This window comes from Oncorhynchus clarkii, chromosome 13 (assembly GCF_045791955.1).
Source record: "Oncorhynchus clarkii lewisi isolate Uvic-CL-2024 chromosome 13, UVic_Ocla_1.0, whole genome shotgun sequence".
Taxonomy (NCBI): Eukaryota; Metazoa; Chordata; class Actinopteri; order Salmoniformes; family Salmonidae; genus Oncorhynchus; species Oncorhynchus clarkii.
In genome coordinates, this window is record NC_092159.1 from 7,683,898 (window position 1) to 7,702,056 (window position 18,159).

The following is an 18,159-nucleotide window of genomic DNA, read 5'->3' on the forward strand; positions in this document are numbered from 1 at the left end:
CTCCTTCCTCCTCCTCGTCTCCTTCCTCCTCCTCCTCTCCTTCCTCCTCCTCCTCTCCTTCCTCCTCCTCCTCGTCTCCTCCTCCAGCAGTTCCTCTCAACCCTGGTGTTTTCCTGCAGTCGACCAGCCGCACAGACACCCTCTTCAGACCCTGCAGTAAGGCATTACCAGGAGAGGACCCACTCACTCTCTTCAGACCCTGCAGTAAGGCATTACCAGGAGAGGACCCACTCACTCTCTTCAGACCCTGCAGTAAGGCATTACCAGGAGAGGACAGAGAGGGGGACCCACTCATTCTCTTCTCTGGTGCGTGTCTCTCTGGTGCTGGTTCTGCCTCCAGCCCTTTGCTAGGCAACAAATCTCTGTCTTCCACACATTCTTCGTTGCAGTCTACAGCATCCTCGTCATCAAAGGATTGGCTGGGACTTATGGGTTCCCCCTTCAGCCTTTTGCTAGGTAACCAATCCATGTCCTTCTGGTTCTCGTCTTCATCACAGTCTACAGCATCATCATCAATGGATTGGCTGGGACTCAAAGGTGCACCGATACCCTCCTCCTGTATCTTCCTGATGTCCTCTTTCAGTTGGAGTAACCAAGACATTCCCTGCTCCTCCGATTCCATTGAATCTGCATTTTCCCAAAGTTCCTCCAGGATTTTACGGCACAATGAGTGATGGTGATTGTTTCCTTGAACATCAGAGCCATCCTTGCCACCGATTCCACTGCGTTCACACAGGCAGCGTAAATTGTCGTTGGTTAAAGTGTATAAACTCTGTTCCATTTCATCCATCAACGTTTCCCTCTCTCCACTCATATTGTCCTGCTCACGTGGCAACAACAGCAATGAAGTCAATGTCAAGACTGATATAGTTCAGTTAGATGACCTGTAATGAAAATGAAAGATTAAAACACATTAACGATTGCATCTGTCATTTCACCCTAAGATTTTGCTTCTTTTTACTTTGAGTGTTAAATTAGTTTAGGAATATTCAGGCATGTTTAAATTAAATATTCATGTTGGTATAGTCACAAAATGACATGAAAAGGCTATGCATGTCAAGATGACATGGTGGTTTACATCTATTGTGTTTTGTCTTAGTTTTATTAATACCTAGGAACTAAGATGACATCATATAGAGAGATCTGTGGAAGGGAACCATTTCAATTACGGCGGGCATGGGGTCCCTACTTGCGGATCTTCACAGGGGAACCCAGGCAGTGGGAGAGCAGGGATACATGTTCCCCGGTTTCAGATACACCAGGGGAGGCAGATGTCTGATGCAGTTTCAGTGTTCTCTGCTGTGTTGTTGGCACTAGTGTGGGATAGTGTTGGGGTGGTGTTGGGGTGGTGTTGGGGTAGTGTTGGGCTAGTGTTGGGCTAGTGTTGGGGTGGTGTTGGGGTGGTGTTGGGGTGGTGTTGGGGTGGTGTTGGGGTGGTGTTGGGGTAGTGTTGGGTAGTGTTGGGCTAGTGTTGGGCTAGTGTTGGGGTGGTGTTGGGGTAGTGTTGGTGTTGGGCTAGTGTTGGGGTGGTGTTGGGCTAGTGTTGGGGTGGTGTTGGGCTAGTGTTGGGGTGGTGTTGGTGTTGGGGTAGTGTTGGGGTGGTGTTGGGGTGGTGTTGGGGTAGTGTTGGGGTAGTGTTGGGGTAGTGTTGGGGTGGTGTTGGGGTAGTGTTGGGCTAGTGTTGGGCTAGTGTTGGGGTGGTGTGGGGTAGTGTTGGGGTGGTGTTGGGGTGGTGTTGGGGTAGTGTTGGGGTAGTGTTGGGGTAGTGTTGGGGTAGTGTTGGGGTGGGTGGAAGACGTGGGGCCTAAAAGGGTTACTGTGTTCAGACTGCCGCTGCCCTGGTCACGCTGAGAGAAGGGAAGTCTAGAGCACAACCAGACTTGTTAAATCGAGCTGTTGATGGCGCTTAATAGGGTGGAAAGCTTCTCTGTCAAATGGCACCTCCTGCTCTCTGTTACTGTGGATATTTGAAAGGTCCATTGGATTTACTCATATTTTCATCATGGACAACATGCAGCGTGTAGCTACAGCTTTCAATACCAGTGTTGTCCTGAATACAGCTGCTGGTATCGACGCAGCTCTGTCTTTTATCGACTCTGTCTGTCTTTTTTGAGGCTAAAGCAGTCTGGACTGGTTGAAGCTGAGTGGGAAGGATTATTTTGAAAGTGTTTCAGTCTGCCGTGAATCATCATTATCCATACACCGGTAAGAGTCTACAGTTAAAATGCTAAGATGGCTACATACGTTAGTCTCAACTGTATCAAAAAGTTGTTTTCATTGCTAGCTATTGTTCGCTATATAGCTAGTTAGATAAACAGTTGCATTCAGGTAAAGTTGTAGCCAGATAGCTAGCTGAGCTGCCCAGCCGCATTCTGCTGTTAAGATTGATAGCTGATGTGCTAAGCCCTGCATGACGATCCTCTTTCTCATGTTTGTCATGTTCAACTAGCTAGCTACTGACAATAGCCACTGGGGTGCGAATGCTAATCAAACCCCATTTTAAGTGATTAGGGACACATGCTAAGTTTGTTAGCTAGCGAGCCAGAATGAAATGATCAATAAATAGCTAGCTAGCTATTGGACAATACATGTCAAGGTCGTTTTTCCTTGCATGTTCAACTAGCTATATGAATACCACTTACATTTAGCCAGCTGGTAATTATGAAGCTAAATGTTTGCTAAAACTAGCTAGTAATCTTGTGTCTGCATTGCCATTGTTGGACAGGAAGCAGGTTAAGTGTGTACAGGACGTTTTAGTACAGCTGTAGAGGTCAACAGGAAATAACAATCTATAAGATTAATTTATGTTTTAAACCCCTTTTTCTGGAATTTGTCTTTCAACATAAACGTGCTCAACACCATCAGTACAAGGAGATGATCAAGGGTGAACAAGAAACACATCACTTTTGTCCTGCCCTCTTAGGCCTGACTCCCCCCCTATTTGAGATATCTACTGCAGCCCTCATCCTCCACATACAAAACCCCTTCTGCCAGTCACATTCTGTTAAAGGTCCCCAAAGCACACACACCCCTGGGTCGCTCTTCTTTTCAGTTCTCTGTACCTAGCGACTGGAACGAGCTGCAACAAACACTCAAACTGGACAGTTTTATCTCAATCGCATCATTCAAAGACTTAATCATGGACACTCTTACTGACACTTCTGGCTGCTTTGCGTGATGTGCTGCTGTCTCTACCTTCTTGCCCTTTGTGCTGTTGTCTGGGCCCAATAATGTTTGTACCATGTTTTGTGCTGCTATGTTGTGTTGCTACCATGTTGTGTTGTCATGTGTTGCTGCCTTGCTATGTTGTTGTCTTTAGGTCTCTCTTTATGTAGTGTTGTGTTGTCTCTCTTGACGTGATGTGTTTTGTCCTATATATATATATATATATATATGTTATTTATTTTAAATCCCAGCCCCCGTCCTCGCAGGAGGTCTTTTGCCTTTTGGTAGGCCGTCATTGTAAATAAGACTTTTTTCTTAACTGACCTGCCTAGTTAAATAAAGGTTAAATAAATAAAAAGAATGGGTTAATTAATGTTATTTCTGGTATGCAAGGTCTATTTGTCTATTTTAGTCTGCTTTCCTCCTTTAATTGTCTGGAGCCTAGTGTTGTTGTGGCCAAGTAGTTTTCACTCAGATGGAACCAGGTTTCAGCTGCTGTGCAACGTTGATGTCCTTCCTCCCAGAGATGTGAAAGCATCCCCCCTGGACTGGACACAACCCGGGAAACATAGTTTGAGAAGATCAGGACTTTTGCAATGAAAATGCCATGGACATTTCATGTCCTGCACCAAAAGGGCAGGACAGAAATATGCTCTCAGGCTAGATTCCTTTGTCCATATCATTACCTTTAGTACTTGAAGTTAATACAGGAAGGATGTATAGTTTAACACCATGTGTTCTAATTTGCTCACAGAGACAGTAATTCAATAAGATCTAAATGCATATGTAAATGCATATGTAAATGCATATGTAAATGCATATGTAAATGTACATGTAAATGAATATGTAAATGCATATGTAAATGTACATGTAAATGCATATGTAAATGCATATGTAAATGCTGCCAAATGGTTTTATTCATGTCGGCTACACCGTTCCACGATTCGCCTGCAAAATCATCCTGTTGTCCTGCATGTGGGTATTTTAAATGTGGTCACCTTAGGCATGTGTCTGTACAGTTTCGCTCTGTTGCGCGCAGTAAAACAGACACATGAAAGCAATTGAAGTTGAATTCATCGATGGGAGCGGATGATAAGGGAATTTCTATGCTTAAAAAGGTAATGACTAAACAATTCCACCCTGAAACGTAATTACTACATTATGTAACAGATATAATTAGACAAACTTAACTATTAGTAATCATTCGATTCTGTAACATGTATAATGAATTAGAATGATAAACTTCAGTCTGATAAGGTTTGGTCGAGACAACTAGAAATGTGTGTGTGACTAAGAAGATCCCGAGAACAATTAAACTGTATATGACCTGACCTGGCTAGAACTCTGGGAAACTTACGGCAGGACAGAGAGTCCTGTCAAGGTTCCTCTAATCTCAGGGGAAGGGAACTGCCAGTTTGCTAGTGATAAACAGTGGTGAGAACCAGGGGAAGGATACATTCCACCTACTGTTCGTGTGTATGTATGTGCGTAGGCTATCTACTGTTTGTGTGGAGGTATGTGCGTAAGTAGGGAGTGAGTTATAAAATGGCATGTCTTTCTATTGTGGACTTTACAACGTTCTCGTGAATAAACTTTACGGGCCTTTTGCATAAGCTGAGTCTTTGTCTAATTATGATTAAACTCAGGGTCTTACAAACCTCTGGGATTAGTCAGCGCTTAAATAATTGTTAGTTATTATCAATAGGATTGAAAATTCTCGTGACAGCGGATCAGGCTGTAATTTCATAAAGTACATGACTCAACTGTTGACTCATTTATACTCGCTTGGGTAACCGATTAGTAGTAATTTATACCCGCGTGGGAATTTTTGATAACTAACATTACCTTTTCTGTAGGTTACAACAATAACTCGTTGGAACCGAAACGTGGACATTAAGACTTTCTGTCCGGTAGAAGATTTGGTCCGTGCCGTTAGTATTGATATGAGACAGTGCACTCGTGTGTGGGGCAAAGCACTGCCGTTTTACGCGGTAGAAGATTTGGTCCGTGCCGTTAGTATTGATATGAGAATATGGGGCAATGCACTGCCGTTTGATGTGCAGCAGGGTGACAGTGCTTGCTGTGACTTGTAGTGCAGCGCATCGCAGCCTAATGGGGGAACTTGAGATAATGTTCAGAGAATCAATTCTGGCAAAAGTATTAATTTTCTTTTTTTTTTAACACACCCTTTTTCACCCCAATTTCGTTTATATCCAATTACGATCGAGTCAAGAATCCTCCGAAACATGACCGGCCAAACAGCTCTCCTAAACACGCCAGCCACACCAATGTGTCGGAGGAAACACTTTAGCTGACAACCGAAGTGGAGGGCCACAAAGAGCCACTAGAGCAGGATGAGACCCGGGTTCAAGCCAAGTAACAGCGTTCTATCAACATTAAATATTATTAAAATCTGTTCATATACAGTTGTGGTCAAAAGTTTTGAGAATTACACAAATATTCATTTTCACAATGTCTGCTGCCTCAGTGTCTTTAGATATTTTTGTCAGATGTTACTATGGAATACTGAAGTATAATTACAAGCATTTCACAAGTGTCAAAGGCTTTTATTTATTGACAATTACATGAAGTAGATGCAAGGAGTCAATATTTGCAGTGTTGACCCTTCTTTTTCAAGACCTCTGCAATCCGCCCTGTCATGCTGTCAATTAACTTCTGGGCCACATCCTAACTGATGGCAGCCCATTCTTGCATAATCAATTCTTGGAGTTTGTCAGAATTTGTGGGTTTTTGTTTGTCCACCTGCCTCTTGAGGATTGACCACACATTCTCAATGGGATTAAGGTCTGGGGAGTTTCCTGGCCATGGACCCAAAATATCAATGTTTTGTTTCCCGAGCCACTTAGTTTTAACTTTTGCCTCATGGCAAGGTGCTCCATCATGCAGAAAAAGGCATTGTCCGTCACCAAACTGTTCCTGGATGGTTGGGATAAGTTTCTCTCTGAGGATGTGTTGGTACCATTCTTTATTCATGGCTGTGTTCGTAGGCAAAATTGTGAGTGAGCCCACTCCCTAAGCTGAGAAGCAACCCCACACATGAATGGTCTCAGGATGCTTGAATGTTGTTATGACACAGGACTGATGGTAGCACTCACCTCGTCTTCTCTGGACAAGCTTTTTTCCGGATGCCCCAAACAATCGGGAAGGGGATTCAGAGAAAATGACTTTACCCCAGTCCTCAGCAGTCCAATCCCTGTACCTTTTGCAAAATATCAGTCTGTCCCTGATGTTTTTCCTGGAGAGAAGTGGCTTCTTTGCTGCCCTTCTTGACACCAGGCCATCCTCCAAAAGTATTTGCCTCACTGTGCGTGCAGATGCACTCACACCTGCCTGCTGCCATTCCTGAGCAAGCTCTGTACTGGTGGTGCCCCGATCCTGCAGCTGAATCAACTTTAGGAGATGGTCCTGGCGCTTGCTGGACTTTCTTGGGCGCACTGAAGCCTTCTTCACAACAATTGAACCGCTTTCCTTGAAGTTCTTGATGATCCAATAAATGGTTGATTTAGATGCAATCTTACTGGCAGCAATCTCCTTGCCTGTGAATCCCTTTTTGTGCAAAGCAATGATGACGGCACGTGTTTCCTTGCAGGTAACCATGGTAGACAGAGGAAGAATAATGATTCCAAGCACCCTTTGAAGCTTCCAGTCTGTTATTCAAACTCAATCAGCATGACAGAGTGATCTCCAGCCTTGTCCTCATCAACACTCACACACCTGTGTTAACGAGAGAATCACTGACATGATGTCAGCTGGTCCTTTAATGGCAGGGCTGAAATACAGTGGAAATGTTTATTTGGGATTCAGTTCATTTGCATGGCAAAGAGGGACTTTGCAATTAATTGCAATTCATCTGATCACTCTTCATAACATTCTGGAGTATATGAAAATTGCCATCACAGAAACTGAGGCAGCAGACTTTGTGAAAATTAATATTTGTGTCATTCTCAAAACTTTTGGCCACAACTGTACACCCCCAGGAAGAATGACACTTTTTAAATTACAATTCTGACAAGCGAGCACTTAGATATGATCATTTTCATAGCCTGGTTCACCAACTACTTCGCAGACAGATCAGTGTGTCAAATCGGAGGGCCTGTTGTCCGGACCTCTGGCAGTCTCTATGGGGGTACCACAGGGTTCAATTCTCGGGCCGACTCTTTTCTCTGTATATATCAACGATGTCGCTCTTGCTGCGGGTGATTCCCTGATCCACCTCTATGCAGACGACACCATTCTGTATACATCTGGCCCTTCCTTGGACACTGTGTTAACTAACCTCCAGACAAGCTTCAATGCCATACAACACTCCTTCCGTGGCCTCCAACTGCTCTTAAATGCTAGTAAAACCAAATGCATGCTTTTCAACCGTTCGCTGCCCGCACCCGCCCGCCCGACCAGCATCACTACTCTGGATGGTTCTGACCTAGAATATGTGGACACCGACAAATACCTAGGTGTCTGGCTAGACTGTAAACTCTCCTTCCAGACTCATATCAAACATCTCCAATCCAAAATCAAATCTAGAATCGGCTTTCTATTTCGCAACAAAACCTCCTTCCCTCACGCCGCCAAACTTACCCTAGTAAAACTGACTATCCTACCGATCCTCGACTTCAGCGATGTCAACTACAAAATAGCTTCCAATACTCTACTCAGCAAACTGGATGCAGTCGATCACAGTGCCATCCGTTTTGTGACCAAAGCCCTTTATACCACCCACCACTGCGACCTGTATGCTCTAGTCGGCTGGCCCTCGCAACACATTCGTCACCAGACCCACTGGCTCCAGGTCATCTATAAGTCTATTCTAGGTAAAGTTCCGCCTTATCTCAGTTCACTGGTCACGATAACAACACCCATCCGTAGCACGCGCTCCAGCAGGTATATCTCACTGGTCGTCCCCAAAGCCAGCACCTCTTTGGCCGCCTTTCCTTCCAGTTCTCTGCTGCCAGTGACTGGAATGAATTACAAAAATCGCTGAAGCTGGAGACTTAGACTTCCCTCACTAACTTTAAACATCAGCTATCTGAGCAGCTAACCGATCGCTGCAGCTGTACATAGTCCATCTGTAAATAGCCCACCCAATCTACCTACCTCATCCCCATATTATTTGTATTTACTATTCTGCTCTTTTGCACACCAGTATCACTACTTGCACATCATCATCTGCTCATCCAACACTCCAGTGTTAATCTGCTAAATTATAATTACTTCGCTACTATGGCCTATTTATTGGCTTACCTCCTCACGCCATTTGCACACACTGTATATAGACTTAATTTTTTTATATTGTGTTATTGACTGTACGCTTGTTTATTCCATGTGTAAGTCTATGTTGTTTGTGTCGCACTGCTTTGTTTTATCTTGGCCAGGTCGCAGTTGTAAATGAGAACTTGTTCGCAACTAGCTTACCTGGTTAAATAAAGGTGAAATTTAAAAAAAAAAATGAATGTCTGGGAATGATGTAGAATAAGGCATTTGTGAAAATTCCTAAGCAATATATTCAGCTGGTGTTGCGTGTTGGTAAATCCATCAACTATTCTGCATCAGGCGCACACAGACCAGACTGCTCTGAAATCGGAGTAGATAGCCAGAGCGACTTCTACGACCGCTAGAGATATGCATACTGGATAGCAGTCGTTCAAGTTCAGCATAGCTAGCTAGCAAAGTTAATCACATTTTTTGCTAGCTAACCAAATGACACCTGGATCTAGTTGTAGCCATCGAAAAACGATGAGGGGTTAAAAATCGGTCACTCAACCACTCCTCCAATGACATGACATCCTCCCAGCAGCTAGCTAATATGAGGCTCCGTGCTTTAAACTTGCCACATAAACAGATACGCTAGCCTATTAGCCACGTTATAACTGCCTTGTGATCATTGCTAGTTTGATTGTATTGACATTCCCAGCCTTAGTTACATTCGTCCGTTTTTGTCCAAAATATTGAGTAATTGAAACAGTGCATTCCGAATATAGGCAGCAAACAATTGCCCAGGCCAGCTGTGATTTACAGAACATTTGCTACCTACCAGTTACAGTAGAAAAGCTAACGTTAGCTAGCTAACAGGCCAGCGCGTCTCTGTCCAACCTGAACAAGAAGTATACCTCGTGACTTTCGCTTGATGTTCCTTCGATAACGTTGTTTTGAGATCAGTTTTAAACTGTATTTTGGAGTTTGAATGTAGAAATTCCCACTATGTTGGAAGACTAATCTAGTTAGGGTTAGCTGCTCATTCTTTGCTTGGATCCAATGTATGCTATGCCGTCATCACACACAGACCAGACCAATCGAGTATCGATAGATCAATGGTAAACTCTATGGCTAGAGCATTGTGGCTGATGATGCTCCTCGTAATCTCACTTCAGGATACATTTTTGGTGCATTTAGAATGTTCTCAGGCAAATGTAAATTGTGAAAAAAATGATTTTTGAAGTTCAGGTGAGCTTTTTCTGTGATTGTATTAACATTACGATACTTAGTTGTCTAAGGCTTACGACGTACTTCTCAACATGAAAAAAGGCGTGCATAGGTTAAAAATGTAATCAAAACACTAACATATATTACTCAATTCTACCTTATAGCATACATCAATTGATAAACCCATACGGAAAAGTTATACATTGGAATATATTTAAATAAAATTGAATTAAACATAACATTTCAATATATTATTTGTATTCTAAAGTTAACAAATTATATGGCCAAACACTCCTTTAAAACTCAGAAAGCCTTGTTTTGTTTTTTTGATCTCATGAAACATTTGATGTCGTCTTTTTCGGAAATAGATTTCTGAAAATGGATGAAAGGGTGGAGGGCTCACGAGGAATTAGTATAGGGGTTACCGAACCTAAAATGAACTTTAAATTTTTTTTTATGTGGTGCGGCGGTTACTTACTCTAAAAATTCGAACCTAACACTATGCTTGGCACCTGAATGACCAACATGTTGAGGGACAGCTGAGAGAGCAATCGCTCCCTCCCCCCTTGTATGCTCACTGGGAAGTGTTCTTCCACTGCAAATCTACCATTCCAGTGTTTTACTTGCTATATTGTATTTACTTTGCCACCATGGCCTTTTTTTGCCTTTACCTCCCTTATCTCACCTCATTTGCTCACATCGTAAATAGACTTGTTTATACTGTATTATTGACTGTATATGTGTAACTCTGTGTCGGTGTACGTGTCGAACTGCTTTGCTTTATCTTGGCCAGGTCGCAATTGTAAATGAGAACTTGTTCTCAACTTGCCTACCTGGTTAAATAAAGGTGAAATAAATCAAATAAAAGTGCCTGAATACCTACATTGTACTGCTGCTGTTCCCTCATGCGAAGTGGACCCTGAATACCAACAGAATGGTCAATACAAAAAGGGAAGGTCGAGATAACCATGAATGGGATATAAGGAGGAGAAAACTTCATAGCAGCTGGAGCTGACGGATACTAAGACGAGTCTGTATGAAGTCCCTGGCTCTGTTCCCCATTGTAGCTTTTCAAAAGCTCCTGGAACACAATGGAAAGATGTGGGTGTTTGGATGAAGGAAGTGATGGAAGCAGCTGATTGGGTGACCTGGGAGGGGAGAGGGAAAGTGTCTAATATATATTTGGAGAGGGCATAACAGGTTTAGGGAAAGATTTAATTGTCTGTAATCTATTCTTGGAGAGGGCATAACAGGTTTAGGGAAAGCTTTAATTGTCTGTAATCTATTTTTGGAGAGGGCATAACAGGTTTAGGGAAAGATTTAAATGTCTGTAATCTATTCTTGGAGAGGGCATAACAGGTTTAGGGAAAGCTTTAATTGTCTGTAATCTATTTTTGGAGAGGGCATAACAGGTTTAGGGAAAGATTTAATTGTCTGTAATCTATTCTTGGAGAGGGCATAACAGGTTTAGGGAAAGATTTAAATGTCTGTAATCTATTTTTGGAGAGGGCATAACAGGTTTAGGGAAAGATTTAAATGTCTGTAATCTATTTTTGGAGAGGGCATAACAGGTTTAGGGAAAGATTTAAATGTCTGTAATCTATTCTTGGAGAGGGCATAACAGGTTTAGGGAAAGCTTTAATTGTCTGTAATCTATTTTTGGAGAGGGCATAACAGGTTTAGGGAAAGATTTAAATGTCTGTAATCTATTCTTGGAGAGGGCATAACAGGTTTAGGGAAAGCTTTAATTGTCTGTAATCTATTTTTGGAGTAGGCATAACAGGTTTAGGGAAAGATTTAAATGTCTAATCTATTCTTGGAGAGGGCATAACAGGTTTAGGGAAAGATTTAAATGTCTGTAATCTATTTTTGGAGAGGGCATAACAGGTTTAGGGAAAGATTTAATTGTCTGTAATATATATTTGGAGAGGGCATAACAGGCTTAGGGAAAGATTTAATTGTCTGTAATCTATTCTTGGAGAGGGCATAACAGGGTTAGGGAAAGATTTAAATGTCTGTAATCTATTTTTGGAGAGGGCATAACAGGTTTAGGGAAAGATTTCATTGTCTGTAATCTATTTTTGGAGAGGGCATAACAGGTTTAGGGAAAGCTTTAAATGTCTGTAATCTATTCTTGGAGAGGGCATAACAGGTTTAGGGAAAGCTTTAATTGTCTGTAATCTATTCTTGGAGAGGGCATAACAGGTTTAGGGAAAGCTTTAATTGTCTGTAATCTATTTTTGGAGAGGGCATAACAGGTTTAGGGAAAGATTTAAATGTCTGTAATCTATTTTTGGAGAGGGCATAACAGGTTTAGGGAAAGATTTAATTGTCTGTAATCTATTTTTGGAGAGGGCATAACAGGTTTAGGGAAAGCTTTAAATGTCTGTAATCTATTCTTGGAGAGGGCATAACAGGTTTAGGGAAAGCTTTAATTGTCTGTAATCTATTCTTGGAGAGGGCATAACAGGTTTAGGGAAAGATTTAATTGTCTGTAATATATTTTTGGAGAGGGCATAACAGGTTTAGGGAAAGATTTAATTGTCTGTAATATATATTTGGAGAGGGCATAACAGGCTTAGGGAAAGATTTAATTGTCTGTAATATATATTTGGAGAGGGCATAACAGGTTTAGAGAAAGATTTAATTGTCTGTAATATATTTTTGGAGAGGGTATAACAGGTTTAGGGAAAGCTTTAATTGTCTGTAATATATTTTTGGAGAGGGCATAACAGGTTTAGGGAAAGCTTTAATTGTCTGTAATCTATTTTTGGAGAGGGCATAACAGGGTTAGGGAAAGATTTAATTGTCTGTAATATATATTTGGAGAGGGCATAACAGGTTTAGGGAAAGCTTTAATTGTCTGTAATCTATTTTTGGAGAGGGCATAACAGGTTTAGGGAAAGATTTAATTGTCTGTAATATATATTTGGAGAGGGCATAACAGGTTTAGGGAAAGATTTAATTGTCTGTAATCTATTCTTGGAGAGGGCATAACAGGTTTAGGGAAAGCTTTAATTGTCTGTAATCTATTTTTGGAGAGGGCATAACAGGTTTAGGGAAAGATTTAAATGTCTGTAATCTATTCTTGGAGAGGGCATAACAGGTTTAGGGAAAGCTTTAATTGTCTGTAATCTATTTTTGGAGAGGGCATAACAGGTTTAGGGAAAGATTTAATTGTCTGTAATCTATTCTTGGAGAGGGCATAACAGGTTTAGGGAAAGATTTAAATGTCTGTAATCTATTTTTGGAGAGGGCATAACAGGTTTAGGGAAAGATTTAATTGTCTGTAATCTATTTTTGGAGTAGGCATAACAGGTTTAGGGAAAGATTTAAATGTCTAATCTATTCTTGGAGAGGGCATAACAGGTTTAGGGAAAGATTTAAATGTCTGTAATCTATTCTTGGAGAGGGCATAACAGGTTTAGGGAAAGATTTAATTGTCTGTAATATATATTTGGAGAGGGCATAACAGGTTTAGGGAAAGATTTAAATGTCTGTAATCTATTTTTGGAGAGGGCATAACAGGCTTAGGGAAAGATTTAAATGTCTGTAATCTATTTTTGGAGAGGGCATAACAGGTTTAGGGAAAGATTTAATTGTCTGTAATATATATTTGGAGAGGGCATAACAGGCTTAGGGAAAGATTTAATTGTCTGTAATCTATTCTTGGAGAGGGCATAACAGGGTTAGGGAAAGATTTAAATGTCTGTAATCTATTTTTGGAGAGGGCATAACAGGTTTAGGGAAAGATTTCATTGTCTGTAATCTATTTTTGGAGAGGGCATAACAGGTTTAGGGAAAGCTTTAAATGTCTGTAATCTATTCTTGGAGAGGGAATAACAGGTTTAGGGAAAGCTTTAATTGTCTGTAATCTATTCTTGGAGAGGGCATAACAGGTTTAGGGAAAGCTTTAATTGTCTGTAATCTATTTTTGGAGAGGGCATAACAGGTTTAGGGAAAGATTTAAATGTCTGTAATCTATTTTTGGAGAGGGCATAACAGGTTTAGGGAAAGATTTAATTGTCTGTAATCTATTTTTGGAGAGGGCATAACAGGTTTAGGGAAAGCTTTAAATGTCTGTAATCTATTCTTGGAGAGGGCATAACAGGTTTAGGGAAAGCTTTAATTGTCTGTAATCTATTCTTGGAGAGGGCATAACAGGTTTAGGGAAAGATTTAATTGTCTGTAATATATATTTGGAGAGGGCATAACAGGCTTAGGGAAAGATTTAATTGTCTGTAATATATATTTGGAGAGGGCATAACAGGTTTAGAGAAAGATTTAATTGTCTGTAATATATTTTTGGAGAGGGTATAACAGGTTTAGGGAAAGCTTTAATTGTCTGTAATATATTTTTGGAGAGGGCATAACAGGTTTAGGGAAAGCTTTAATTGTCTGTAATCTATTTTTGGAGAGGGCATAACAGGGTTAGGGAAAGATTTAATTGTCTGTAATATATATTTGGAGAGGGCATAACAGGTTTAGGGAAAGCTTTAATTGTCTGTAATCTATTTTTGGAGAGGGCATAACAGGTTTAGGGAAAGATTTAATTGTCTGTAATATATATTTGGAGAGGGCATAACAGGTTTAGGGAAAGATTTAATTGTCTGTAATCTATTCTTGGAGAGGGCATAACAGGTTTAGGGAAAGATTTAATTGTCTGTAATCTATTTTTGGAGAGGGCATAACAGGTTTAGGGAAAGATTTAATTGTCTGTAATATATATTTGGAGAGGGCATAACAGGTTTAGGGAAAGATTTAATTGTCTGTAATCTATTCTTGGAGAGGGCATAACAGGTTTAGGGAAATATTTAATTGTCTGTAATCTATTTTTGGAGAGGGCATAACAGGTTTAGGGAAAGATTTAATTGTCTGTAATCTATTCTTGGAGAGGGCATAACAGGTTTAGGGAAAGATTTAATTGTCTGTAATCTATTTTTGGAGAGGGCATAACAGGTTTAGGGAAAGATTTAATTGTCTGTAATCTATTCTTGGAGAGGGCATAACAGGTTTAGGGAAATATTTAATTGTCTGTAATCTATTCTTGGAGAGGGCATAACAGGTTTAGGGAAAGCTTTAATTGTCTGTAATCTATTTTTGGAGAGGGCATAACAGGTTTAGGGAAAGATTTAATTGTCTGTAATCTATTCTTGGAGAGGGCATAACAGGTTTAGGGAAAGATTAAATTGTCTGTAATCTATTTTTGGAGAGGGCATAACAGGTTTAGGGAAAGCCTGTAATCTATTTTTGTAATCTATCAAAATGCAATTATGCTGGAGCGCCGGTAAATATTTGGGTCATGACATTACTTCTGAGGGTCGCGCCCTCTCCAAAGATAGATTAGAGGCAATTAATTAGTTCAACCGCTGCAGGACTGTGTTTATGGGAGAAAGATGGAGACGAGTGAAGTTGGTCTGGACTGTTTTTGCCAAGTTCTGATATTGTGGCAATGTCTCCTCTGACCGTACATGTGCCTCATGCTGTGCACACAATTATTACACAGGCAAAAACGTGCAAGACTATCCTGTTGACAATGTCCCATATGTTACTCTGAAACGATGTACAATTCTTAACCCTTCAACTCTTCTCCCTACAGCAGATGCCGGTGAAGACCATGACTGTAGTTGATTGTAGCCATAGGTTGGACTCGAGAGACACCCCGTTAGACAATCCAGACTTCATTTCTTTGGTCGATTGCATAGGCAGCAGAACTATTTGGCTTGACTAGAGCTTGTGTATTTTGGCCAAGGACATCTCTGTTAACATTTACACTGACAGTAGATAAGAGCTCTGTTAACATTTACACTGACAGAGAGAGCTCTGTTAACATTTACACTGACAGTAGAGAGCTCTGTTAACATTTACACTGACAGTAGAGTTCTGTTAACATTTACACTGACAGTAGAGAGAGTTCTGTTAACATTTACACTGACAGTAGAGAGAGTTCTGTTAACATTTACACTGACAGTAGATAAGAGCTCTGTTAACATTTACACTGACAGTAGATAAGAGCTCTGTTAACATTTACACTGACAGTAGAGAGAGCTCTGTTAACATTTACACTGACAGTAGAGAGAGCTCTATTAACATTTACACTGACAGTAGATAAGAGCTCTGTTAACATTTACACTGACAGTAGAGAGCTCTGCTAACATTTACACTGACAGTAGAGAGAGCTCTGTTAACATCTACACTGACAGTAGATATGCATTTGGTATAGTGCATTATTTTTTTTAACATTGTGGAAGAATAGAGGGGTTTTGACCTCGTCTAGAAAACAGATTGCACACAGTAATCTTGTTTCGTCTCTTACAGTCTGTCCAGCTGCCGTCCTCTGTTTCTATAATCAAATCGGGCACATTCTTCCTCTAACGATAACCTTTCTCTGGGGAACGCTAAGGCTGACTGCACAGCCAAAATGGCTGCCTCATCTTCTATTTTCCCTCCTACAGATGGCAGCAGTTCCTGCTTCCACTAATGACATCATTGCTTTGCAGGCAACGGCTGATGCATCAGAGAAGGACGCCTGGCGTGTATGGCTGGACCACTGGAGCAGACCGTCCGTGCCGCGTTGTACTTTCCAATTTCTTGCCACATAAGTCAAGACCATGTGTCAAAAGGAGGGATGGTGGCGCTTGTAAATAGATATTTATGTACAGTAGGGTTTTTACTGTGTCTGCAGAACATTTCACAGGTGGTGGGGTTGTGCACGACTAACAACGTTGAACCAAACTCTGAAAATAACATTTATTAAACAAATTGGTGAAACATGCCTGACATGGGTAAAGGTGCTTCCATTGGCACTGATGAGTATGAGAGGCAGACTCCATTATAATAACTGTTGATCCCAGAAAGAAACTCTAGTCTCGAGAGTTACCTTAAAAAGGAAGCTCCCTCCAAAGTTTACATCTCCCCTTCTGAGTTGGCTGGTGTATTTTATAATTTCGGTACATTACAGATCAATCTCAAAATAAGACATTTAATGAGTGTGAAGCAGAAAGTAACATTGTTAGGTTAGGCTAAAATGCAAACAATGCCTTCCAATAAGGAGAACGTTATCATGTTTGTTTTGTTTGTTTTAAAACCTTACAATAGGTGTAAAAGCAGAACATAGTTTGAGTGTGATCTATGTGCATTAGCAGTAGTGATTGAGAGGGTCTTACCTATTGGGAAGAAAGGGAGGCTCCTAGTTGAAGGAAACAGATATGGAGACTAGTGAAAGTAACAAAGTGAATGGTAATATTAGCGGCTTTCAGATAGCACTCTAATAATGCAATATCTTAGTAATTTGAAGAAGTAAAGGTTTCAATACAAGGTCACATGACGGAGGGATTGAGCCTTGGGACTGATATTAAACTAGAGGCTGTCATCTGGTGTTTGGGTTAAAGATAAGCTTCCTGTGGACAAATAGATAAGCTTCCTGTGGAGAAATAGATAAGCTTCCTGTGGACAAATAGATAAGCTTCCTGTGGACAAATAGATAAGCTTCCTGTGGACAAATAGATAAGCTTCCTGTGGACAAATAGATAAGCTTCCTGTGGACAAATATATAAGCTTCCTTTGGACAAATAGATAAGCCTCCAGTGAAAGTGAGTGGTACTGAACTCAAACAGGCTGTAAGGAACACAGAGGGACAATTTGGGGCAGATATAAGATACGTTTTTGACCATTTCCAATTATTATTATTCAATTTGATAGTTTGAATATACCAGTGATTTAAATAAGAAGGTAATGTCATCTAAAACAATAATCTGTTTCCATTACGTGGAACACTGTCCAGAATTGGAGTAAATCCAAGTAAATGTTTTAGTACCGAATACTGAGCTGATAAATCAGCCCCAACTTTTTGAAGGCTCTATTGTATTTGTTAAACAACAGGATTTACATTTGGACTAGTTGACGTCACAGGGAGTTAAGTACAGAACAGTTCAATGCAAACCCGATTGTGGTAATCGCTATGGAAACAACACATTCCCTGCTCCTCCGATTCCATTGAATCTGCATTTTACCCAAATTCCTCCAGGATTTTACAGCACAATGAGCGTGGTGATTCTATCCTTGGAACAGCGGAGCCAAGCTTGCCACCTACTGACACATCCATAATCCCTTGCAGTCCTTATCTTATTTTACAACTATTAATACGTCAGTCAAACTCAGTCAAGCCCAGATAAAGTATTTGAAATTATTTCAGTCACAATGTCCATGATGTTAATGTAATACTAGGTATGTTTAAGCAACATAAAAACAAAAATAAAAAAGCTTGCTCGTCAAATAATTGTAATCAGTAATTAGGAGCCAGCTTTTGCCATGTGCTTTCATTGTTTGTGTGTGAATGTACACTGCATTCGGAAAAGGATTCAGACCTCTTGATTTTTCCACATTTTTTACGTCACAGCCTTATTCTAAAAACGATTAAAGAAAATATTTTCCTACACACAATACCCCATAATGACAAAGCGAAAACAGGTTTTACAAATCTTTGCAAACTTATATTAAAAAAATATAAAAAACAGATATACCTTATTTACATAAGTATTCAGACCCACTGAG

At 40.6% G+C, this 18,159-nt stretch overlaps 1 protein-coding gene across 1 annotated transcript; it reads right to left on the reverse strand.

The window, feature by feature from the left end:
• Positions 1–96: 96 nt before the first annotated feature.
• On the reverse strand, positions 97–9,432 carry LOC139424216 (uncharacterized). The gene is made up of 3 exons (XM_071175895.1): positions 9,294–9,432; positions 217–884; positions 97–113 (listed from the first exon to the last, which is right to left on the reverse strand). The coding sequence occupies exons 2-3, from the start codon at positions 812–814 to the stop codon at positions 97–99; spliced, it is 615 nt and encodes a 204-aa protein (XP_071031996.1). The 5' UTR covers positions 815–884; positions 9,294–9,432.
• Positions 9,433–18,159: the final 8,727 nt, after the last annotated feature.